Raw genomic sequence first — 24,987 nt, forward strand, 5'->3', positions numbered from 1 at the left:
AAGAAGGTGTGAAAGTCAGAAATGGTCCAGTATTTGACCAGGTTTTTAGGCCTGGGATCTCACACAAGATCCTTGGGCCTTAAAGCTGAAAAGGTGGGAGGAGGGATGGGAATAGGACAGAAATTTAACACTTCCTCAGAGGTCCAAGATATCCTACTTTACTGTGATTCCTCTATAATTTTAAAGGAATTCTTTGTTCCTGGCACTTCTGTGGAAAAGTTGGATTTATAAGAGGAGGAAATGTATGCATCCTATGTCAGGCTCTTTACATTTATTAACTCTTGTAATTCTAGGGACACTCCTTGAATAAATTATTCCCTTTTCATAGAGAATAACTGATGCTAGGTATATCACACTTGAATCTCAATTAGGGAGTTAAGACAGGCACCTCCATCCATATAAAATGAAACAAGATAACGTTTATAGTAGTCAAAGCCAGGATTAGGTGGTCAGGGTGGCCCAGTGAAGCAAAAACTAGAATTTGCGGGACCACAGGCACACCACCATGTGCCTGTTTCTACAAATGAACTTCCCAACGTGGCCACGAGCTCGCATCCCTGGGAGTGAAACCTTGGGGGTGTGAATTCACTAAAAATTCGTGTGCATGATGGGGGTGGGGGGGGGGAAGGGCAAACTGGACTGTCCTCGTGGAAAACCGCATCGGCGTGCCCTCGGAGCTCTACATTTAAGGAAGTTGGCTGGGGGAGGGGGCTTGCCCTGCGGCTGCGTCCTGCTCCCCGCACCCTCCCCCCCCCCCCAAAGCCTCTGCTGCCGCTAAACCCCGGAGAGCGGAGCGTGCACGTTGAGATTCCTCGGCGGGCCTGGCAGCGGCTGCTGGGCATGCTCAGTGGGCAGGACCCGTTAGAGTGGCGAGTAAGGAAGCGTTGGCTCCTCTCTGGGTCTGCCTTCCCCGGTTCAGGCCCCGGCCCTGGGCTTTTGTGTGCGCGGAGCTGCAGCCGCCGCTGCCTCCTCGCGGGGCCGCCCGACCCCAGATGCCGGCCGGCCTGTCCGGTTTCCGCCGTTAACCTCGCCGCGCGGCTGGAGGAGGAGCGGGGCGGGGCGGGGCCCGCGGGCCGGCGGCCGGGCGGGCAGGAGGGCCCTGCCGGGGGTGGGGGTGGGTGCGGGGAGTCCCGCGGGGGGTGGGGGGAGGGGGCGGGCGCGGAGTCACGGGGGTGGGGTCACCGGCGGTGGCTCGGGGAGGCCAGCTGGGAGGGGAGGGGGCCGTGGGGGCGGCTCGGCGGAACCGGCCGCGGCTGGGGAGCAGCGGCGAGGCCGGGGGCCGGGGCCAGGGCGTTCCGGGCTTCGCTGAAGCCGCCGCGGGCCCCATCTTCCGGCGGTCGCCGGAGTTTGTGGTGATTGTTGCTGCCTCCGCCACCGCCCCGGCTGCCATCTCCTCCTCCTGGGCCGCCGCCTCCTCCTCTTCCTCCTCCTCCTGGGCCGGGCCGATCCCCTCCCCGCCGCCGCCTCCTCCTGGGCTGGGCCCGCGGTGTCTCGTCCCCTCGCGGAGCCGCTCCTGCCGCCGCCGCCGCCGCCTCCTCATTCATCCTCGTGCACCATAGGCGGCACAGGCACCAAGATGTCCAACCGAGTGGTCTGCCGGGAAGCCAGTCACGCCGGGAGCTGGTACACAGCCTCAGGTAGGGCCCCAGGCTGGCCGGCCCGTCAGCCCGCCGCCGCCGCCTGGCCCCGCGCCCGCGGCCGCCCGAGGTCGGCGGCCCGGCCCCGCGCGGCGGCGGGAGGGACGAGGGCGCGGACGGCCGCCGGCCGCGGACCGCGTGGGGAGGGAGCGGCCCGGAGGCCGGCCTCGCCGCCTCCCCCACCCGGGTTGGGCAGCCCGCCGGGCAGCCCGGGGCCGGCCGCCCTTCTCGCTCAGCCCGGAGTTGGGCGAGAGGGAGAGTGGCCGCCTCGGCAGCCTGCGCCCTCCCTCGGGACCCGGCTGGAGGAGGGAATGCGCTCCCGGAGCTCCCGGACCCGAGTCTGCTGGTCGCCGCCTCCGGCTCCCGGGAGGCGGGCGGGCGGGCGGCCGGCCGGCCGGCCGCTGCCACCCCCCCCCCCCCGAGAGGACGGTCTGCCCGGCGCCCGAGCCCCGCTTCCCCCACCCGGCGCCGAGGGAGGGACGCGCGTTCCTGTGCTCGCGGTTGCTCCCCGCCGGCGGTCCGAGCGGCGCCCGCCACCGGGGCAGTCCTCCGTCTGGCGGCGTGCACGGCCGCGTCCGCTCTCCCCTCTCCCGCGAGGAAGTCCTCTCCCTCCTCCGCTGGCAGTTTGGCAGGAGGCAGCGCTCCGCTCTCACCTTTAAGGTGCTCAGCTGTCTGGAGAGGAGTGCGCGGGGTAGTACTTTTTCACGTTGCCGGACCGGAGCCCAAGGCTCCGCCCGTGAGGTCTGCGGGAGCGGGGTCTTTTCTGGGATTTGCAGCTCTTGTGTGTTGGGGGTAGAGTAGAAGTATTGCCAGGCGGTGGCTTGGGGTGGCCTCCCAGCTCTTTTGTCAGTGTTTTCATTGTTACTGTCATTCACGAAGGGGGCAGCTGGGATTTGGCATCAGCACTTTTGCTCAGCAGCCTCGCCACTCTCTAGTCGCTCAGCACCACGCAGGTGCTGAAGTACCTAAGGAATTAGACTAGGGTCTGAGCGAACGGAGGCTTCTGTCCACACTGCCTAAAAACATTTTAGAGCTCTTTAAGAAAGCCTAGGGACTTTCCCTTTAATAAACGTTTTGTTGGAGCGACTGTTTTCTGGGATTACTTTCAGGAGTCACATTTCTGGTAAGTTAACAAAGAAAAGTTCCCCTGTGATTCCTAATAGTTTTCAGTCATTTGGTATTGGCTTATCAATAACTAGACCTAACTTTAACGTGGATCGCATCATGTTTCCTTTTGCAAATAGTTGGATTGGCTAGTGACATGGTTTGTGAGACAGCAAAGATTTGGAGGAAAATTCATTTTTCTGAAGTTGCTAAACGAGCTCATAAATACATGCACTTTACTGACTCACTGAAGTTTCGCTGCCTTAGGAAGACACAAAAGAATCATAATTTGCAAGCCTAACAGGTAGCTGTAGTTTTGTACTAAGCAAATGACATTTGACTTACCTTCATGGTCCTAAAGTACTTCATAAACATTTAATCATTTCTCACAACCTGAGAGTGTCAGTTAAGCTTTTCTTGTTCAACATATGGGGCTGTGCCCAAGACTGTGTACTAGGCAGAACAGGAACTGAGAAATGGGGGAGTCCCTAGCTCCTGGGTTTGCCCTCCAATTTAGTGTATTGCTAACATCCAGTTTATCAATTATAGTCTTTTCAGGGTTGTAAGTCACTAAGCTTCTTCAGTGTATTTTGAAGGTTAAAAAGTCTCAGTTTTCACTTTCATGGCCTTCTTTTGATTTATTTCTTTTGGTTTTGTTTTCTATGCCTTTCTATAAGTGTTAAGTGTTTTAAACTTTTTTTTTTTTTTTTGTAGCTTGCATTGAAATTTCAACAAAGGATTCTGGAGGAATTTTTATAGATTCTTGAACATTCTTTGGGTAATAAAATAAGGCAGAGTTGACACTTTGGACTTGAAGAGACTTTTTCAATAATCTCAAATATGGGAATTCTTTTATCCGGCTCAAAACATTCTCTAAGTATAGCTATCATTAGGGAATGAAAATGAAGTAATTTCTTTCTTTCTTTCTTTGTGTGTGTGTGTGTGTGTGTGTGTGTGTGTGTGTAAGCATAATTTTATTTTTTTCAGTGTTAGGTTCAGGTGTACAGTATAGTGATTCAACAATTCCTGTAATGGACTGTTTTCTTAAAAAATTTGAAATACAATCTTATTTCCCTAAACTTTCAAAGAAATCGATAATGCCATTTTGATAATGTGAATAGTTATAGACAACTTCATTGTTAAAAAAATTCAGAGCATGAGTGTCTTGTGTGTGTGTATGTATATATATGTGTGTGTGTGACTTTAAACTTAAGTGATTATTTTTTTTAAAAAAATTTTAATGTGTATTTATTTTTGAGAGAGAGAGACAGAGTGCGAGCCCGGCGGGGCAGAGAGAGAGGGAGACACAGAATCCGAAGTAGGCTCCAGGCTGTGAGCTGTCAGCACAGAGCCCGACGCTGGGCTTGAACCCACCATAGACCATGACCTGAGCCAAAGTCAGACAACCGACTGAGCCACCCAGGTGCCCCTAAACTTAAGTAATTATTAAGGATGAATTTAAAGCAGTGTAGTTGTAAAAGCTTACTTTGTATTTGAAAAATAAGTGAAGTAAAAATAAGTAAACTTCAACTTGGTTTGGTAACTTGTTTAACATTACCCAGTGTACCTATATTGATAACTTTGACCATTGGAAAAGTTTTACTTGTGTTATTATTGTTTTCCCTGGTGAACTACTCTTAAAAACTTGAGTAATAGGAGAGAGACAGATGTCATTGTGGATTGTCATTCTGTTCTTCCTACGTCATTCAGATCATGTCCATAGAATTAAAGTATTTGGTTATGGGTGAAATCACATTTGCTTCAGTTCAGAAAAAAAAAAAAAGTGTGTGTACTTATATATGTTACATGTATATACATATATATATCTTTGTTTTTATTTATTTCTTGTTATATGCTAGATCCACTAATAGAAGTCTAAATTATTCCCTGCCCTCGAGGAATTTACAGTTTATTTAAAGTAAGTAATAAGACAGCAAATACATTTTGGATAAATTAGGAGTGCTTTTATAGGAGTTCTGAGGATTGTGGAATCACTTTAAGGTAGGATTTGAATTGTGCTTTGAAGGAATGGTATTTAGGTGGGTTTGGAGAGGAGAAAAGAACATTGGGGAACACCACAAAATACAGAGACAAATAATGTGAATAGATCAATTTAATAAGAATGGAAGGTTCACACTTGGGTATAGTTCTTGAGCCTGGAATAGTAAGTAGGTTGGTGCTACAGTATTGATGCCTGTGAATGCTATGCGTAATAGTGATTTGACTTATTCAGTAGGCAGTCAGAACCAAGGGAGAAGTTTCTGAGTAGGGAGCTAATATGTGAGTAGCATTTTAGGAAAATTAATCTCATCGGAAGGTTAACCCTCAGTTCTTCACCTGTGTATAGCAGGGATCAGCAAACTATGCCCACAGCCCAGATCCAGCCTGCGGTCTTTTTTTTTTTTTTTTTTTTTGTAAAGTCCACTAACTAAGAATGGTTTTTAATTTTCAAAGGGTTTAAAAAACAAGCATAAACCAAAAAGTGCAGTAGAAACTGTCTGTGTGGCCTGTAAAACCTAAAATATTTAGGCCCTTTACAGAAAAATATGCCAGCTTCTAGTGTAGGTTAGTGGTTCTCAAAGTGTCATCTCTAGACCAGCAGCATAATGTGTCTGTACTCTGTATTTTCTCTTATAGCTTTTATTTCATTATTTCAGGCTCTTACTATCTTATATCAAGACAGTTATAACCGCCTCCTAACTGGCCGCCTTTCTGCCCGTCTTATCCTCCTTAAGTCCATCCTCCATGTAGCTCCCTGAATAATCTTCTGACCACATAATTCCTTTACATAAATCTCACTGACCATCTTGCTTGTTGGAAAAGGTCTGTTTCTTCATGACTTGGCATCCTCCTTTTTGGCCACTCCCTTCTACCCCATCCCAGTCCTTGCTTTTACCACCCCTTAAAGCAACATGTAGCAGCTCTAATTGTTTCTTTAAATACATTGTGCTTTTTTACTCAAGCTGTTTGTCTGATGGAATGCACTTTGCCAAGATAATTCCTACTCTTCTTTTAAAGACTCAGGTGTTCGTACCTCCAAGAAGCCTATCCTGTTGCCTTGCCTCTTCCTGGCTGTTTCTGATGTTCCTTTGTACTCTCATGTGTGGTCTTCTGTAACGCTAGGAATTGCTTGAAGCTAGGAGCAATATCTTACTCATTTTTTGTACCCTGAGTACTCAGAACACATTTTATACTTAGTAGGTATTGAGTAAGCATTTGAATGAATGAATGTTAAAGTCCTTCACATATAGTAAATATGGACAAAGATCTTGATTGTTTAAATCCTGAAGAACAGCAGCGTGATATAAGATCATTGCTAGTTAAATCTCTGAGTGTAGTACCAATGAAGAATGTCGGTGGTGGGAAAGGATTAGAAATCCTTTCACCAGTTGGGGACCTCATTTTATACAAGACTTTTAAAGAAGTGTAACATGCCTTTAGAAAAGCGTATGACTAGATGAATTTTCACATCATAAGCACATTCGTGTAATCAGTACCCAGCTAAAGAAACGTATCAGTGTTGGAATCCCCAACCCCTGCTGTGTTCTTTGTATTCTAACACTAGAAAAGTTTTGCATGTTTTTGAACTCTATATAAAGTAGGATCATAAAGTATATCTTATTTGAGCTTCTTTTGCTCAAAATATTATATTTATGAGATTAACCCCTGTTGTGTTGTAATTTGTTTTTTCTTGTTGCTTTATTCTGTTATGTGAGTATACCACAGTTTATTCATTCTCCTGTTGGTGGACATTGGATTATTTGGTGCAATGAACATAGTTGTACTTTTTTTTTCTGGTAAAAAAAAGTTTTTTTTTTTAAAATTTATTTTGAGAGAGAGAGAGAGAGAGAGAGCGAGCGAGCGCGCGCATTACCTGGCAAGTTGGAAAGGGGCAGAGAGAGAGAATCCCAAGCTGACTCCACGCTCAACGAGGGGTCTGATTCAGGGCTCGATCCCACAAACCATGAGATCATGACCTGATCTGAAATTAAGAGTTGGCTGCTTAACCGATTGATCCACCCAGGCACCCCTACAGTGGAATTGTTAAGTCATGATTATGGTATGCTCATTTTTAGTAGATTCTGCTAAAGTTTTGGAAAGTGGTTTTACGAATTTATGCTCCCACCACCAGTGTATGAGTTCTAGTTGTTCTGTATCTTTGTCAACACTTATTATTGTCAGTCTTTTTATTTTTACTTATTCTGGATTGGTAGGTAGTGGTATTGCATTGTAGTTTTAATTTTATTTTCCTGATGACTAATAAAGTTGAACACCTTTTTATATTAGGGACCCTATGATATTGGCCATTTGGATTTCTGCTTTTGTGAAGTATCTGTTACAAAGTCTTTGGGTCTTTTTCTATTAGGTTGTTTACTTTTTTCATATTGATTTGTAGTTCTTTACATATTGTGGTTATAGTCTTGTTAGATTTATATATTGTAGGTATTTTTTACTCTGTAGCTAGCCCTTCCAGGATCTTGGTGTCCTGGTGAATCAAAGTGCTTAATTTTGTCCTGGTGAATCAAAGTGCTTAATTTTATTTTATTTTTTATTTTATTTTTTTTTTTAATTTTTTTTCAACGTTTATTTATTTTTGGGACAGAGAGAGACAGAGCATGAACGGGGGAGGGGCAGAGAGAGAGGGAGACACAGAATCGGAAACAGGCTCCAGGCTCTGAGCCATCAGCCCAGAGCCTGACGCGGGGCTCGAACTCCCGGACCGCGAGATCGTGACCTGGCTGAAGTCGGACGCTTAACCGACTGCGCCACCCAGGTGCCCCCAAAGTGCTTAATTTTAAAGAAGTCTAGTCTGTCAATTGGTTAGTGCTTTTTAATTTCCATTTGTGAAATCTCTGCCTATGTCAATGTTATGAAACTACTTTCCTATGTTTAATTCTTAATTTTTATTTTTAAATATTTATTTATTTTGAGAGAGAGAGGGAGAGGGAGGGGGGAGAGAGAGAGAGAGAGAGAGAGAGAGAGAGAGAGAGAGAGAGAATGAGCAGGGGAGGAGCAGAGAGAGGGGGAGAGAGAATATCCCAAGCAGGCTCCTGGCTGATAGCACAGAGGAGGTCATGAGATCATGACCTGAGCTGGAATCAAGAGTTGAAATAAAAAATCAGATTCATAAGCAACTGAGCCACCCAGGCACTGTCCCCTACTCCCCATGTTTTCTTTCAAAAGCTTTATCTTTTTTTTTTTTAATTTTTTTTAATGTTTATTTATTTTTGAGAGGGAGAGAGACAGAGCATGAGCAGGGCTGAGGGGCAGAGAGAGAGAGAGAGAGAGAGAGAGAATCCAAAGCAGGCTCCAGGCTCTGAGCTGTCGGCACAGAGCCTGATGCGGGGCTCGAACTCACCAATGGTGAGATCATGACCTGAGCTGACGTTAGCCACCCAACAGACTGACTGAGCCACACTGGCACCCCTAAAAGCTTTATCTTTTTACCTTTCATATTTATATCAATAATTCATCTGGTTGATAGCTGTATGTGTATGAAGTAGGTATATTACATAAATTTTTTTTGTTGAACTAAATGTAGATACAGAAAAAGTATACAAGTGTACACTTTGATGAATATTCAGATTTAACATACTCTATGTAACCAGCCTGTTATATCAAGAAATAGAATGTTGTCAGCATTCCAGAAGGATACATTATGTTTTAATGTTTAAAAAAAATTTTTTTTTAATGTTTTTATTTATTTTTGAGACAGACAGAGACAGAGCATGAGCAGGGGAGGGGCAGAGAGAGGGAGACACAGAATCTGAAGCAGGCTCCAGGCTCTGAGCTGTCAGCACAGAGTCCCACACGGGGCTCGAACTCATGGACTGTGAGATCATGACCTGAGCTGAAGTTGGATGCTTAACCGACTGAACCACCCAGGTGCCCTGTTTAAATGTTTTTTGAAATTGGTATGTCTAAGTGTATATTTAATGTGGGGCCTTTCCCCCCTACCCTGTCCCCAAAAATGGTTGTTATATTGATGGTACATCTCATAATTACTGGTGTCCTGGAATCAAGGAAATATAGCAAAGTCTGATGATTTCAAAAAGCATTCTTGAAGTGTTTGTATGATATATATCTTAAAAAAAATTTTTTTTAATGCTTATTTTTGAGAGAGAGAAAGAGAGCATGTGTGTGAGTATGGGGGAAGGGCACAGAGAGAGAGAAAGAGAGAGAGAGAGAGAGAGAGACAGAATCTGAAGCAGGCTCCAGGCTCCGTGCTGTCAGCACAGAACCTGACATGGGACTCAAACCCATGAACTGTGAGATCATGACCTGAGCTCAAGTTGGACACTTAACTGACTGAGCCACCTGGGCACCCCTGTATGATATATGTCTTAATTGCAGTTTTACTTTTTGAGTTGTTTTATTCATTTTGCCATATTTCTAAACTTTTAATAAAATTTTGTCAGGGTGCTGTGGTTGGAAAACTGCAATTGTTTTATTTTTTTGACATGTGCCTTGAGTTTAGAGTGTCAAAATACATCTCGGTGTGTGAGAAATTGAAAAACTGTCTAATAAAGATATTCTCCTTTGAAGTAAAGAGATTATATGTATAATATTTAGTCTTAAAATTAACTTTTTAGGTTACTAGATACAGTGTTCTGTATGCTGATTTTTCTTTGCATTTCATCCTGCTGTTTTACTTGGAAAAAGGCAAGAAGGAAAGAACAAATTTAATAGGCAAACTGTTAAAGTTTTGTTTGATTACCACTGGCTCTTTCTCACTTTCCTTCTTGTTTTTTCTCATGTATTTTCCAAGTCAAAGTCATCTTTCTTACCTCCATGGTACAGTTTGTAGTTATCTCCTTTTGGATTTTTGTCCATTTGAAAGACCAGGATGATAGCAAAAATGTCCTTCATTAAACATATTCCATGGGTACGTTTCCTATATTTGTATATAATCTGTAATCCTCAAGAACACTACAAGGTTGGTATTGTCTCCATTTATGGATGTGGAAATAATGACTCAGAGAGGTTGAATAACTTGTTTAAGGTATATTTAAGTGGAGGAGTCTGATTGCAGGCAGCCAGTCTGACTGCAAGGAGATATGGTGAGATATGCTGCTCCAAACATTGAAGTTTTCTGCTCTTCAGGTTTTTTCTAAACTATTGACATTTAACTCACACTTGTGTATATCTTATGGTTTATAAGGCATTTTCTCATACATTTTTGATTTTCACAATAATCCTGTGATTAGGTATGGGATAGGTAAGGCAGGCAGGCTTTAATCCACCCCCTCCTTGCTCTCTTATTGATGAGAAACTAAGACTTGGCGGAGGCTAAATTGCCTGAGTCATACTACTGGTAAACGGCGAGCTAGGATTTGAACACAGGACTTCTGGCTGAAGGCTACTGTTTTTTGTTTGTAGTGCTGCTGGAGTAAGAGAGAAGTGGAATTATTTGGAGTCAGTAAGCATCTCTATAATTGTTAAATAAATGTTTTAGATTATAAAATAATAAAAGTGTGACTAGAAACACTTATGAATATTGAATATTATTCATAGAAAATAAATACTGGTAAAGGAATTGGTTTATTTTAATTAGGCTGGTCCCAGAATTTGAATCAGGCCGAACAAAACTTGATACTTCTGCAGAGGCTTTGTTTAACATTCAGTGATTCAGTATTGAATAAATTGAGCTCTGTGTGAAGGGTACTGCTCTAGGGACTAGTAGTGTAGCAGGAGATGAAACAAACAAAAATCCCTAGAGTGTATATTCTGTTTGGAGGAGATAGACAATAAATAAGGTAAGTAAGTAAAATATATAGTATATTAGATACGGGAAAGTGCTATGGAGAATTATAAAGCAAATCAGAGCTGCTGATGCATAAAAATGTTTAAGAATCGGAGGGAAGTTTGCAATTTTAAATAACATTGGAAGGGAAGACTTCATTTGAATGACTTTGAGTGAAGACTGGAAGTAGAGGAGAGAGAGCAAGCCTTGCATTGTAGGTAATTTTAGAGGCCAAGATAATTTTTTAAGTTTATTTATTTTTGAGAGACACAGACAGCATGAGTTGGGGAGAGGCAGAGAGAGATGGAGAAAGAGAGAATCCCAGGCAGGCTCCACACAGTGCAGAGCCTGACATGGGGCTCAAACTCACAAAACTCACATGACCTGAGCTGAAAGCATGAGACTCTTAACTGACTGAGCCACCCGGGCGCCCCTAGAGGCCAAGATAATTTTAGGCTGAAGGTACGTCAAGTTCAGAGGTCCTGAAGCTAAAGCTGGCTTGGAGTATTGGAGAAACAGCAAGGAGGCCATTGCAACTGGTATGAAGTGACATGGATAGAGTAGTGTGATATGAGGTTAAAAGTAAATGGCTGGAGCAGAGGCACAGAGGTGCTTTGGTCAGACAGGTCTTGAAGACCATTGTAAGGACTTTTCTTGAGTGAGACAGCTGTTGGAAGGTTTTGAGCAGTTGATGACATGCTCCATTTAGATTTACTAGAATCACTTGACTGCTGTAGTGAGTGTCAGGGAGTGGTGAAGCCGGTGGCAAGGGCAGAACCAGAGAGACCAGTTACGAGGAAAGCACTAATCCAAGTAAGAGATGATAAAGGCTGGCATTGAGTAATAATAGCAGTGGAGGCAGGTCAGAGTGATTGGTTACTGGATATATTTTGAAGGTAGAGCTGATGGGATTTGCTGCCATACTTGGAAGTGGGGTATGAGAGAAATAAGTCACAGGTATTTCTTTCTTTCTTTTTTTTTTTTAATTTTTTAAATGTTTATTCATTTTTTTTTTGAGAGACAGATACAGAGTGTGAGTGGGGGAGGGGCAGAGAGAGAGGGAGACAGAGAATCTGAAGCAGGCTCCAGACTCTGAGCTGTCAGCACAGAGCCCGATGTAGGGCTCAAACTCACAAACCATGAGATCATGGCCTGAGCCAAAGTCGGCCACTTAACCGGCTGAGCCACCCAGGCGCTCCAGTCATGGATATTTCTTAAGGTTTATCTGTTAGAAATTGCAGTAATGGAGTTGCTACCACCTGAGGTAGGGAAGACTTATGAGAAAATAAAAAAAAATGGTAGAGGAAGGTTAGGAGCTCTATTTTGGTTTGTTAAATTTTGAGGTACTTACTGTAAGTCACGTGGGTACATGAGCCTAGACTTTAGGGGAGAGGCCTAGACTGGAGATGTAAAATTGGGAATTAACATTATATAGATGGTATTTAAAGCCAAGTGTCCGGTGAAATCACAAGAAAGGGAATAGCTAGGCCAAAGAGGTTCATGACTAAGCCTTAAAACGTTTCCAACCTGAAGAGGTTGGGTAGGTGAGGGAGATCATGTAAGGAAGACCAACTGAGCATCTCATTAGGTGGAGAATGAGATAGCCTAGGAGCCAAGTAAAGAAAATGCTTGAAGACATCTCAGTGCAGTTAATATAGATTTGCCTTGGAGTTTTTTCTTTGACATACACATTTCAGTCTGGTCTAGGCTGCTCTGCTCTTCGACATCGTTTATGCTATTGCCAGAGCTTCTCAACTCGTTGCCTACTTTCCATTCTGTTCTTTACACAACAGAGAGAGAGGGAGAGAGAGAGAGACAGACAGAGCGAGCGAGCGAGAGAGATATCTTCTAAATATGTGAATGAGATAATAGTCATTTTTCAGAACCCTCCCCTCATACTTAAAATCACATTCAAAATTCTTACTGAGGCTTAGAAGGTCTTACATGCTCTGACCTCTGCTCAACTTTCTGATTTCATCTCCTACCACTTATTCTTTATGCTGTTCCAACCATTCTGGCCCTCTTACTGTTTCCCAAATATGTCAAGCTTATTCCTGCCTTAGGACTTTTGCAGGTACTTCCCAAGATTGGCTAGTTCGGGCAGAGTAGCCAAGGAAAGGACATTTTTACTAATACCCTTATTTTGCTAGTCACAACTAGGAGTAGAAATAGGAAGGGGTGAAAATGGGTGGGATAGCTTTTCTCAAAGTGTGATGAGAAACAGTAGTCCCTGGAGATGCCTTTGCAGAAAGGCTTTATGGTCAAGTAAGTTTAGGAAATGTTGCATCTGTTTTTCTCCCTTGGGCCCAGATAACTAACAATAGACTTGTTTTATGGCTCATTACATGGTCTGTCTTGGTGAATGTTCTGTGTTCATTTGAAAATAATGTATGTTTTCTGTAGTTGTGGGGTGGAATGCTTTCTAAATGTTAATTAGGTTAAGTTGGGTTATTGTATTTAAGTCTTCTACATTCCTATTGATTTTCCTTATTTTATTATTTATGTTAGTTCCTGAGAGCAGTATTGAAATTCGCAACTATAATTCTGGGTTTGTGTATTGTTTCTTTTACTTTGTTGATTTGTTGATTCATGTATTTTAAATATCTTATTTAATGTACATGTTTGGGATTATGTTTTCTTGAATTAACTATTATTATGTATGTTCCTCTTTATATCTGGTAATATTTTTTGTTCTGAAGTGTTCCTTGTTTTATATTAATAAAGCCAGTCCAGCTTTCTCATAGGTAATATTTGTATGGTACATGCTTTTTCATCGGTGTCAGGGGTCACTGAGACTACCTTCAGGTTTGATGAGCCCTTAGAAGGACTCCTAGAACTCAGAAAAGCTGTTATACTTACAGGTACAGTTTATTACAGAGAAAGGATACAGATGAAAATCACAGAAAGGGAAAGGTGCATATAGTGGAGTACAGGACAAATCAGGTATCAGTGTGTCCTCTCTCAGTGCAGTTGCTCTGACAGTGTTAAATTCTGTCATCAATGATTTGACAACAAGTATGAAGTCTTGACAGCCAGGGAAACCCATTTGGGCCGTGGTATCACGGGTTTTTATTTTATTGGGGGTGTCAGTCTTATAGGCATAGAGCACTCTTGTGACTGACCTTAACTAATCAGTCTCCAGCTCTCCTGTCTTTTGCAGAGCTCATAGTGATACAGTGTGGCCCATGGTATCAGGAAAACAAAAACAGGAATTTATGACAAATCATATTGTTAGCATAAACTAGCAAGGCCCTAGGTATACGAAGACCCTTTTTTTTTTATTGTGGTAAAATATACATAGCATGAAATTTGCTATTTTACCAATTTCTAAGTGTACACTTCTGTGGCATTTAAGTATATTAATATAATTTGCAGCCATCACCAATGGTTTCCCCAACTGAAAGTCTGTACTCCTTAAATACTAACTTCCTATTGATTCCTCTTCTCATCTCCTGGCAACCACCATTTTACTTTCTTTATCTATGAATTTGCCTATCCTAGGTGTCTAGGTTAAGTGGACTCATAAAATATTTGTCCTTTTTGTGTGACTTACTTTACTTAATATGTTTTCAAGGTTCATCCGTATCCAAATTAGTATGTATCAGAATTTCATTTCATTTCAAGGCTGAATAATATCCATTGTATGTATAAACCATATTGTATTCATTCATCTGTTGATGCACACTTGGGTTGTTTGTACCTTTTGGCTATGTGAATAAATAGTCCTGTGAATGTTGGCGTGCAGGTATCTGCTTGAGTCCCTGCTTTCTGTTGTTTTGGGTATCTGTCTAGGAGTAGAATTGCTGGGTCATAGGGTAATTCCATATTTAACTCTTTGAGGAATTAGCAAACTGATATCCACAGCAGCCACACTATTCTACATGCCTGCTAGCAATGTACACGGGTTCTACTTCCTTCACATCCTTGCCAACACTCGTTCTTCCCCCCCTTTTTTTCTTTGATAATAGCTATCCTAATGAGTAATGATACAGAACATGTTTTCATGTGATCATTGGCCATTTGTAGATTATCTTTGGAGAAATGTCTACTCAGGTCTTTCTCCTATTTTTAAATTGGTTTGTTTCTTTTTATGAAGTTAAAAGAATTCATTGGATATTCTGGAAATTAATCCTTTATCAGACATATGAGTTATAAGTATTTTCTTCCATTCTATAGATGGTCTTTTCCTTTCATGATAGTATCTTTTCATGCACAGAAACTTTAATTCTGATGAAATTCAGATTTATTTATTCATTTATTTATTTTTCTTTTGTTACTTGTGCTTTGGTGATGTATAAGCAACCATTGACAAACCTAAGATCATGAAGATTTGCTTCTGCAGTTTCTTCTGAGAAATAAGTTTATATAGTTTTATATAGTTTATAGTTTTAGCTTTTACATTTAGGTTGTTGATTCATTTTGAGTTAAGTTTTTGTTTTTTTTTTTTTTAATTTTTTTTTTTTTCAACGTTTATTTATTTTTGGGACAGAGAGAGACAGAGCATGAACGGGGGAGGGGCAGAGAGAGAGGGAGACACAGAATCGGAAACAGGCTCCAGGCTCTGAGCCATCAGCCCAGAGCCCGACGCGGGGCTCGAACTCCCGGACCGCGAGATCGTGACCTGGCTGAAGTCGGACGCTTAACCGACTGCGCCACTCAGGCGCCCCTTGAGTTAAGTTTTGTATATGGGGTGGGTTTGGGTTCAACTTTATTCTTTTGCATGTGGATGTCCAGTTGTCTCAGCACCATTTGTTGAAGAGACTATTCTTTCTCTGTTGAATGTTCAAATCAATTGATTATAGATGTTTGGGTTTATTTCTGGACTCAGTTCTAGTCCATTGGTCTCTATGTCTATCTTTCCTATTCCATTACCGCACTGTTTTGATTACTGTAGCTTTTTTACCCCATTTTTGATAGGTGGTTTGGTAAAAATTGAATTCAGTAGGTGTGTTGACATTACTTCTTTTAGCACTTTATAAATGTTTTATTGAATTTCGGCTTGCACGGCGCTTGAGAATTCTGTGATTTTTTAAAAAAGTATTAGTTTCTCTCAATACAGTGTTGTTTTTTTTTTCTTTTCCTATGGTTGTGTTAAGCTTTTTTTTTTTTTTTTTAAAACTTATTACCATTTTCCTGCTATTTTATCATCATGTGCCTTTGAGTGATCTGAGTTTATCCTTTTTTGGGATTCACTAAGTTTCTTGGATCTGTGGGTTATAGTTAGCAGCAGATTTAGAAAAATACTTGTCATAATCATTATTACCGCAAATATTTTTTCTTTTTACCCCCTTTGTTTTCTGGACTCCAATTAAAAGTATGCTAAATAGCTTGGTATTGCCCTATAGTTAATTCAGAATTGTTTTCTTCTTTCTCTCTGTGCTTCCTTTTGGGTAATTTCTTTTAAGTTCACTGATTTTTTTTTTTTTTTTTGTCTTGTGCAATATCTAAATTTGCTTTCAATTCCATCAGTGACATCTTTTAAGTACAAAAAAGTTAATGAAATAACTGCTAATTTCACCTGAATATTACCTTTTCTTTTTTAAGTTTATTTGTTTTGAGTTTGAGAGAGAGAGACAGGGAGACAGAATCCCAAGCAAGCTGTGTGCTGTCAGCGCAGAGCCTAACCTGGGGCTCAATCTCACAAAGAGATCATGACCTAAGCCAAGATTGTGAGCTGGAGTCTTAACTGACTGATTCTGAGCCACCCACGTTCCCCTCATCTGAATATTTTCTTAAAATTTTTTTTTAAAATTAATTTATTTTTTAACTAAACATTTTTTTTTAATGTTTATTTATTTTTGACAGAGAGAGAGAGAGACAGACAAACAGAGCATGAGTGGGGGAGGGGCAGAGAGAGAGGGAGACACAGAATCTGAAACAGGCCCCGGGCTCTGAGCTGTCAGCACAGAACCCGACACGGGGATCGAACTCACAGACTGCGAGATCATGACCTGAGCTGAAGTGGGATGCTCAACCGACTGAGCCACCCAGGCGCCTCTAAAATTTATTTTTGAGAGAGAGTGGGTACATGTGTGCGTGCGAATGGGGGGAGGGGCAGAGAGACTGGGACAGAGGATCTGAAGCAGGCCCTGTGCTGATAGCATTGAGCCCAATATAAAAACATTAAAAAAATTTAAAAAAAAGTAACTTTTTATTTTTTATTTTTTTCCTGATATCAGGGCAACCTAGAAATTGAAAAAACATGTGAATTATACTTAATATTGGTTTAGAGTTATTTTCTTTTAAATTAATTTTTTTAATGGTTATTTATTTTTGAGACAGAGAGACAGAGCATGAGCAGGGAAGAGGCAGAAAGAGAGGGAGACCTAGAATCAAGAGTAGGCTCCAGGCTCTGGGCTGACAGCACAGAGCCCGACACAGTGCTCCAACCCATGAACCTTGAGATTACGACTTGAGTGAAAGTCGAAAGCTTAACCGACTGAGCCACCCAGGCACCCCCAGTATTATTTTCTTTTAAATTAAATTAAGTTATACATTTAAAAATACTGTGAATACATTCATATGTTTTAAAAATTAAAGGATTGAGAAGCTCATTCCTATACCACCTTTGTAAATTTCATATTCCCCCTTCCTTGTAGGTGTGTGCTTTTATCAATTCCTTGCATGTCTGTCCATTGTTTTGTTACGCATATACAAGCACATGTGAATATGTCATCATTTCCTACACCTTTTCAGCAAATGGTAGTATACTGTATTGTATAATTCTTTTATACTTTTGTACTTAACAAATTCAGTATTTGAAGGTCTTTCTGTGTTATAACACCAATAGTCATTATTCTACTTATCACATTCCCTTTTTTGGTTATTGCTTATTCTGGTTCTTCAAAGGAAGATAGTTATGATGCATTCAGTAAGGTGATACAGAGTTGAATAGCTACATAAAGTATCATTAGATCTCTAGCAGTTATTTTGAAACTTTTCAGTCTCAGAGTCCCTTTATACTCCTTAAAATGATTGATAACGCCAAAGCACTTTTTTTTTGCATGTGAGTTAATCTATCAATATATGTCATTAGAAACTAAAACTGAGAAACTTAAAATACTTAGTGTAATTTATTTAAAAAATAATAAAACCCATTGTATGTTAATATGAATAGCATTTTTAATGAAAATAACTTTATTTTCCAAAACAAGGAAAATATGAGAAATTAGCATTTGTTACATTTTTGAACATATTTTCAATGTCTAGTTTAATGGAAAACAACTGGCTTCTCATATCTGTTACTGCATTCATTTTGTTGTGACTTGTTGTTTTATCTGAAGCATATCAAGAAAATCTGGCCTCATACAAATATGAAATTGGAAAAAGGGCAGAATATTTTAGTGAACTATTCAGATGATTGTGGATATCCTACTCTGATGCTGTACTAAAACTAAATTTTTTTTTAATGTTTGTTTATTTTTGAGAGACGGAGCATGGGGGGGGGGTGGATGGTGCAGAGAGAGAGGAAAACATAGAATTGGAAGTGGGCTCCAGGCTCCGAGTGAGCTGTCAGCACTGAGCCAACACAGGGCTCGAACTCATGAACCAGGAGATCATGACCTGAGCTGAAGTTGGATGTTTAACTGACCCAGGTGCCCCTAAAGTTGTAGTTTTTTAAAAATTGTTTTATTGAAATATAGTTGACATATGATGAATGACACAAATGTAATATACCTGTGAGACTGTCAACAACAACATCAAGATGGTCTACTTCTAAAAGGACTTTTAGAAAAATTAATTCCAGGGTTGCCTGGGTGGCTTAGTTGGTTAAGCATCTGACTTGATTTAGACTCAGGTCGTGATCTCACCCAGTTCATGAGTTCGAGCCCCCCCCCCCCCCCCCCCCCCGTCAGGCTCTGTGATGTCAGCAGATTCTCTCTCCCTCTTTCTGTGCCCCTTTCCTGCTTGCACGCATGTTCTCTCACTCTCAAAATAAATAAATACACATTAAAAAAAAAGAAGAAGAAGAAAGATTAACTCCAATCTGGAATTTGAAATCTTAGCAATGAAGTTTTCATACTGTTTTCATTAATATCAGTCTATCCTCCACTTGAAGTGGATCTTTCATCCTTGCAGAATTCTTGTAACACCATGTATTAGTCATGTGGAAAATATTTGTTCCTTGGGTTATATAGATCTTCCAAATGTTTACACATTTTATCAGTCATTGTTAAAGAATCACATTTGTTAATATCACCATTATTGTCAGAAAATCCTGTTTGACTTTGGAAGGTTTTAAGCCCTTAATGGTAGAAACAAGTTTTGCAAAATTTCAGTTTTCTCAAAGCTTGGATTTTATACTCAGCAATATACATTGACAGGTATGTTTTTTGATGTGATAGGCTCACTGTTGATTTTCAAGGAAATATCTGCTAAATACTCAAGATTAAGTAACCAGTATTTGTCAGTCACTGTTTCAAGAAAAACGGTGTTCCATAAAAAAGTGGCTAGGTCAGCTTGCAACTCAGTCATGTAAGTGCTTTCCCTTGAGACAACTGTCATACTTCCCATGTCAGCGCACAGAATATTGAAAAGTGTATATTCAAGGCTTGAAATTTAATAAAATGTGTAATATTTACAGCTATAGCTACATCAAAGACATTCTTAAAAGAAACTGGCTTTTTCTTTTTTTTAAAGTTTGGTAAGTGTGTGGTGGTGAAGACTGTAATAACTGCTAATATTGTTTAGTGCTATTGCTAATAAGATCCCAGCAGTTTGACCTAGTTATTTTTCAACCATCAAAGTAAATACCAATACAGTGAAAGAAACAGTCTTTTAGTATTATTATGAAAATAATTTTAATTTAGTGGACCCTCTGAAAGGGTCTTGGGGATCCCCAGGAATCTGGAAATATTACTCTGAGAACTGCTGGTCTGTAGAAATCCTCATTTCTTCCTTTGCAATTGTATTAAGCCCTCACCAAAAACAAACAAACAAGCCCTCAAGATTTCTCTATTGTAGTGACTGTCAATCTTACTGTCTTTTCTTCCTGCCCCCCCCCCCCCCCCCCGCCCCTAACATACCTTGTACTATAATATACTCCTTCCAATAATTATAGTGGCTCATTTTTGCCTGATTCTGAGTAGGATAATGGGGAGATGTAATTTATAAATTGTAGGTGATTTTGATACACTTCTTCCTTCACCTCTGTTTCTTAAAGTGTGAGGGATTATTGGAAACCTGTTGAATTAGGATTGCTGATAAGTGGGGCCCAGATATCTGCATTTTTACATACACTAAAGATGGTTCTAATACAGAGCATAGAGAACCACTGCTTTGAGACTTTAGGAAGAAAACTGGGTTGCTCGGAGTAGATGATATCACCATTTTCAGTTTTGTATTTACTGGTCAGAGTGAAAGGTGACATCACCACTATCATCTTTGCATTTCTAGCACCCAAAGTAGCATCTGGCACATAACAGGAGCTCCCTAAATGCTTTATGAATGATTAGATGATTAATCTGACTACCTTGTTCTGTTATTTGTCTGATACTAACTTGCCAAATATAGGATGACAAAGTTAGCTTTAATTTATGTGTTTAATTATATTTCGTAGTGTGCTTACTTTACAAGAGTATGTTTTAGAACTTAAAAGCCGTGTAAATCAGATGTGACTGTACTGCTTCAGTGATTTTCTTTTGTATTTAAGCTTCTGATTATGGATAGCCTGCATGATTTGGCCTATGCCTGACTATCCTACATTATCTTTTGTCATTCTCCCCCTTGTTCGCTAGGATTCATGAAACTGGTACTTTTTCCGTCCGGATTCTTTTAACATGGTAAGGTCTTTACTCAGGGCCATTGTGCTTGCTGTTTTCTCTTTCTAGAAATTTCTGCCCCCAAGTATTTCCTTGGCTCTTCATATTCTTTACGTCTCAATTCAGTTGGTAGCTACTTAAGGTGCCTTTACTGCCCCCTCTTTTTTTAAACTGTCTTCTCTACTGGACATAGAGTGGCTATGAAATAATGGTTCTGTTTATGTGTCATAGCATTGATCACAATTCAAAGTTATTTTGTTGTTTACCTATTTACTGACTGCCTCCTTTCTCTAGAATACATGTTCCATGAGAACAGAGACCTGCCTGCCTTTCCTTATTGTTGTCTCCTCAGTGTCAGAAACAGTCTTGACATGAAATAGGAATTTTGTAAACTTTATTAAATAAATAAATTAATGAATAGGTGAAGAGAATATATGAAAGAAAATTATTTTGGTTACTCTATATATCTTTTTAACATTTTTATTTATTTTGAGAGACAGAAACAGAGCATGAGTCAGGGAGGGGCAGAGAGAGAAGGAGACACAGAATCTGTGTCAGAGCCTGACATGGGGCTTGAACCCACAAACCATGAGATCATGACCTGAGCTGAAGTCAGATGCTTAACCAGCTGAGCCACCCAGGTGCCCCTGGTTATTCAATAAATATCTTAAACTTAATAGAAAAGATAATGTCTATATTTATTAATAATTAAGGACTTTATGTGAATAAGTTTGTTCTACTAGATTACGTGAAATGTTACATACAGATTCGGGCTTCTGATTTATAAGAGGGAATAACAATAATTTCTGGTGGGAAATATGTAAATGAATAAGATAAAACCTTTGCTGTTTATAACCATCCAAGGAGTCATTTATTTTAGATCAGTTACCACTTTCAGTGTTACAGCTTTTATTTTAGGGATTTGGAAATATATGCAATATTTTCAATTTTCAGAAACACATTCTTTTTTTTTAACTTTATTGAGGTGTAACTGACATATAACATTGTGTAAGTTTAAGGTGTATATGTGATGATTTGATTCCATGATATATTACCAAAGAAGGGTTAGTTCACACCTCTGTCAACTCACATAATTACCATTTCCTTTTTGTGGTGAGAACATTTAAGATTTAGTCTCTTAGCAACTTTCAAATAGACATTACAGTGTTGTTAACTGTGGTCACCATGCTGTGCATTAGATCCCCAGCACCTAGTCATCATATAACTGGAAGTTTGTACTTTTTGACTAACCTCTCCCTGTTTCTACCACCTTCCAGCTCCTGGCAATCATTATTTTCCTCTCTATGAGTTTGATGTTTTTGGATTCCACATATAAGTGAGATCATACAGTATTTGTTTCTCTCTCTGACTTGTTTCACTTAGCATAGTGACCTCATATTTTCTCCGTGTTGACACAAATGGCAGGATTTCATCTTTTTTAATAGCTTAATAATATTCCATTGTATACATAACTGCATTTTCTTTATCCATTCATCTTTGATGGACACTTAAGGCTTTTTCCATGTCTTGGCTATTATGAATAATGCTCAGTGGAGAAATGGACCTCTGGCAGCATCCTGCACAGCTGGATCGTTCACATCCTTTCATTTTCCCTTGTGGGAGAAATCACGAGCAGAGGAGGTTTCTCTTGCTTTTTTTTTTTTTTTACCTTAAAAATTTTACAGCACTCTTCTTTAAAAAATTTAAAAAAATTTTTATTTTTGAGAGAGAGAATGAGTGGGGGAAGAACAGAGAGAGAGAGAGAGAGAGAGAGAGAGAGAGATAGAGAGAGAGAGAGACAAAGGCTTTGAATTGGGCTCTGTGCTGAGCTGACAGGGGCTTGAACTCACAAACTGTCAGGTTTGTGATCGTGACCTGAGCCGAAGACAGATGCTTAACCTACTGAGCCACTCAGGTGCGGTGCCCCACTCTTCTTTTAAAGTTTATTTATTTATTTGGAGTGGGGGGATGGGAAAGAGTGTGTGCTAGCGCATGCACAGAGAAATAACAGAGAGGAAGAGAGAGAATCCCAAGCAGGCACAGTGTTGTCAGCGCAGAGCCCAGTGTGGGGCTCCATTCCATGAACTGTGAGATCATGACCTGGGCTGAAACCAGGAGTTGGATGCCTAACCGACTGAGCCACCCAGGTGTCCCACTTCTTTAATTTTAAGTGGGCTCCACACCCATTGTGCGGCTTGAACTCATGGCCCTGAGATTAAGAGTCATATCCTCTACTAACTGAGCCAATCCTGTGCCCCTGAGGAGGGTCTTTTGGTACTGAGCTGTGCTGCCTTGGGCTACAAGTGCCATGGGAAAAGTCAGACTTCCTCTTACGCTCCCTAGTGTGCCTAGACTTTTTAATTTTTATTTATTTATTTTTTTGCTTCAGTGGTATGCTGGAATTTTGCTGCTGGGCTCCTAGACTTCCACAAAGGCTCTGTCATCTGTGGGTGATTGCATAAGACCATCTTCTCCAGGGGCTCTAGTACTGTGGCCAAGAGGGACCGGAGCAAGTTTGTGGACCACTGCAGGATCCGGAGCCAGAACTGAGATCTGTAGGCCTGTTCCTCAATGCATGGGTGGGCAAGACTCCTCATGGGTCTGTTGGCATGTGGTGCTGATTCCCACAGCTCCCACTAAGGAACTTTTTGTTCATGGATACATGTCAAATTGATCTGTTGAGTCACTTAAGACTCTCCTAGGAATGTCGATTCTGGTGTGGTTTTTTTTGAAAGCTTTCCAGGTGATTCTGATGAATACCTTTTTGCTCTAGTGCTTTACAGGTGACTCAGGGTTTACTTCTCAGTTGGTGAGGCTGACCAACATAAACTGTGACAATAGAAGGGAGGGAGCTGTTCAGTAGGACACAGATTAGTTTATCTAGTCTCTGTTTCTGCTTTGTATATAATTCTTCAATTTCTGAGGTTACCATATGGGCTGTTGCCTAACCTGTCAGTTGGCTCTTCTTGGGTTCAGACTCTCATTCTTGATTTAGCAGTCAGTTGTGACCAGGTTGGAAGGGTCATGAGGTATTATTACTGTACTTAGTACTACTTGTCTTTACGTTTGATTGCGGTGAAGAGGTAATACTGAGTGACTAAGGGAGAAGTTACCATAGATAGAGATTAGAAGAAGTCTTTCTGTGGAAGTAAAAATTAAATTGAAATCCCAAATGGTATGAAACTCTCAGGGAGAGAGATTTCCAGTAAGAGGGAATAAGTGGCTGAATTCTAGTGAAGAATGTTGGAGAAGGAGATTAGGACTACATCATATAGATTCTTGTAGGTCTGGTTAAATGGGTTTTATTCTAATTATAATGGGAAATTGAAGTGGCCGGGAGAACTCAGAAAAAAGTCTGATTGGGCATTAAAATGTTTATGATAAACATTGAATGAAGAGTAGTGGTTTAAAAATAAAAAAAAATCTTAGAATATTTTAAAATTCCAGGGGCGCCTGGGTGGCGCAGTCGGTTAAGCGTCCGACTTCAGCCAGGTCACGATCTCGCGGTCCGTGAGTTCGAGCCCCGCGTCAGGCTCTGGGCTGATGGCTCAGAGCCTGGAGCCTGTTTCCGATTCTGTGTCTCCCTCTCTCTCTGCCCCTCCCCCGTTCATGCTCTGTCTCTCTCTGTCCCAAAAATAAATAAAAAACGTTGAAAAAAAAATTTTTAAATTCCATTGCTAATATGAATTTTAACATTAACGTATTCTAATCATCATTTTTTAATTCTTCCTAAATTTAAAAGTTATTTTTAAATAACTGACTTAAGACAATTTGTATTTTATAGACTTCTATGCAGTCTATTTACCCGTTTGTCCATCTGACATGGTAATAAATGGTTAGTTTGTACATATCAGTTGGTCAGGAAGTGTTTACTAACTATGCGGTGGTGTTTAAGAATTTTAGGAAGTAGAAGATCAGTACAACCCTGACACAAGTTCAGATGAGCCATGTGGTGGGGCTGCTGGGTTCTATTTAATGATTATGGCCGACATTTATTGAGTCTGTACTGTATGGAAAGTCTATACTGTGTGTCAGGCATCTGCACTTGCATTTCTCTTTTAATATCGCAGCCAGTGAAAAAGCTGAGGCTTCAGTTATTCAAGGTCACAGCGTTGTGCTAGGGTTCCCACCAGCTCGATCCACACTCAGAGCTCTTAACTACCATTCCATATTCCCATACAAGGCTTTTAATAAATTTATATCTTAGACTATTAAACATATATGTTTATTTGAAAATAAGAAGTTAGGGAATCATTTAACTTATAAAACATTTTATTTTGTGGAGCTTCATTGTGTAAATCGACAAAAGCAAGATAATAATAAAAAAATTCTCAAATATGTAAAGTTTTTATCCCTGCATGTTGTGTAAACTATATAGTGCACATGTTTCAATATTCTGTCTTGTAATTAAAACACATTTTCAAGCATAAGAACTTTCATTGGTTACCCATTGTCTATATGGAATACAAGTAAACTTTTTTTTTATATCTCATAGTGTCTGTGGGGCAAGAATCCACGTGTGGCTTAGCTGGCTCCTCTGTCCTAGGGGTCTCCAAGTAGCTTCCTTTTTTTTTTTTTTTTAAGTTTATTTATTTATTTTGAGAGAGAGAGAGAGAGAGACAGAGAGACAGAGAGAATCCCAAGCAGGCTCTGCACTGACAGTGTGTAGCCCGACACAGGGCTCTAACCCACGAACTGTGAGATCATAAACTGAGCTGAGATCAAGAAAGAGTCTCATGCT

General features: G+C 40.7%; 1 protein-coding gene across 1 annotated transcript in view; it reads left to right on the plus strand.

Annotated features, from left to right (window-relative positions):
* The first annotated feature begins 825 nt into the window (after window positions 1-825).
* Window positions 826-24,987, plus strand: part of MEMO1 (mediator of cell motility 1) — a 132,015-nt gene continuing 107,853 nt past the window's right edge. Inside the window, 2 exon segments of the mRNA XM_030311356.3 lie at window positions 826-1,114; window positions 1,560-1,637. Coding sequence (XP_030167216.2) covers window positions 841-1,114; window positions 1,560-1,637 — 352 coding nt within the window. The 5' untranslated portion in view covers window positions 826-840.

Source organism: Lynx canadensis, chromosome A3, assembly GCF_007474595.2.
Source record: "Lynx canadensis isolate LIC74 chromosome A3, mLynCan4.pri.v2, whole genome shotgun sequence".
NCBI classification, from domain to species: Eukaryota; Metazoa; Chordata; class Mammalia; order Carnivora; family Felidae; genus Lynx; species Lynx canadensis.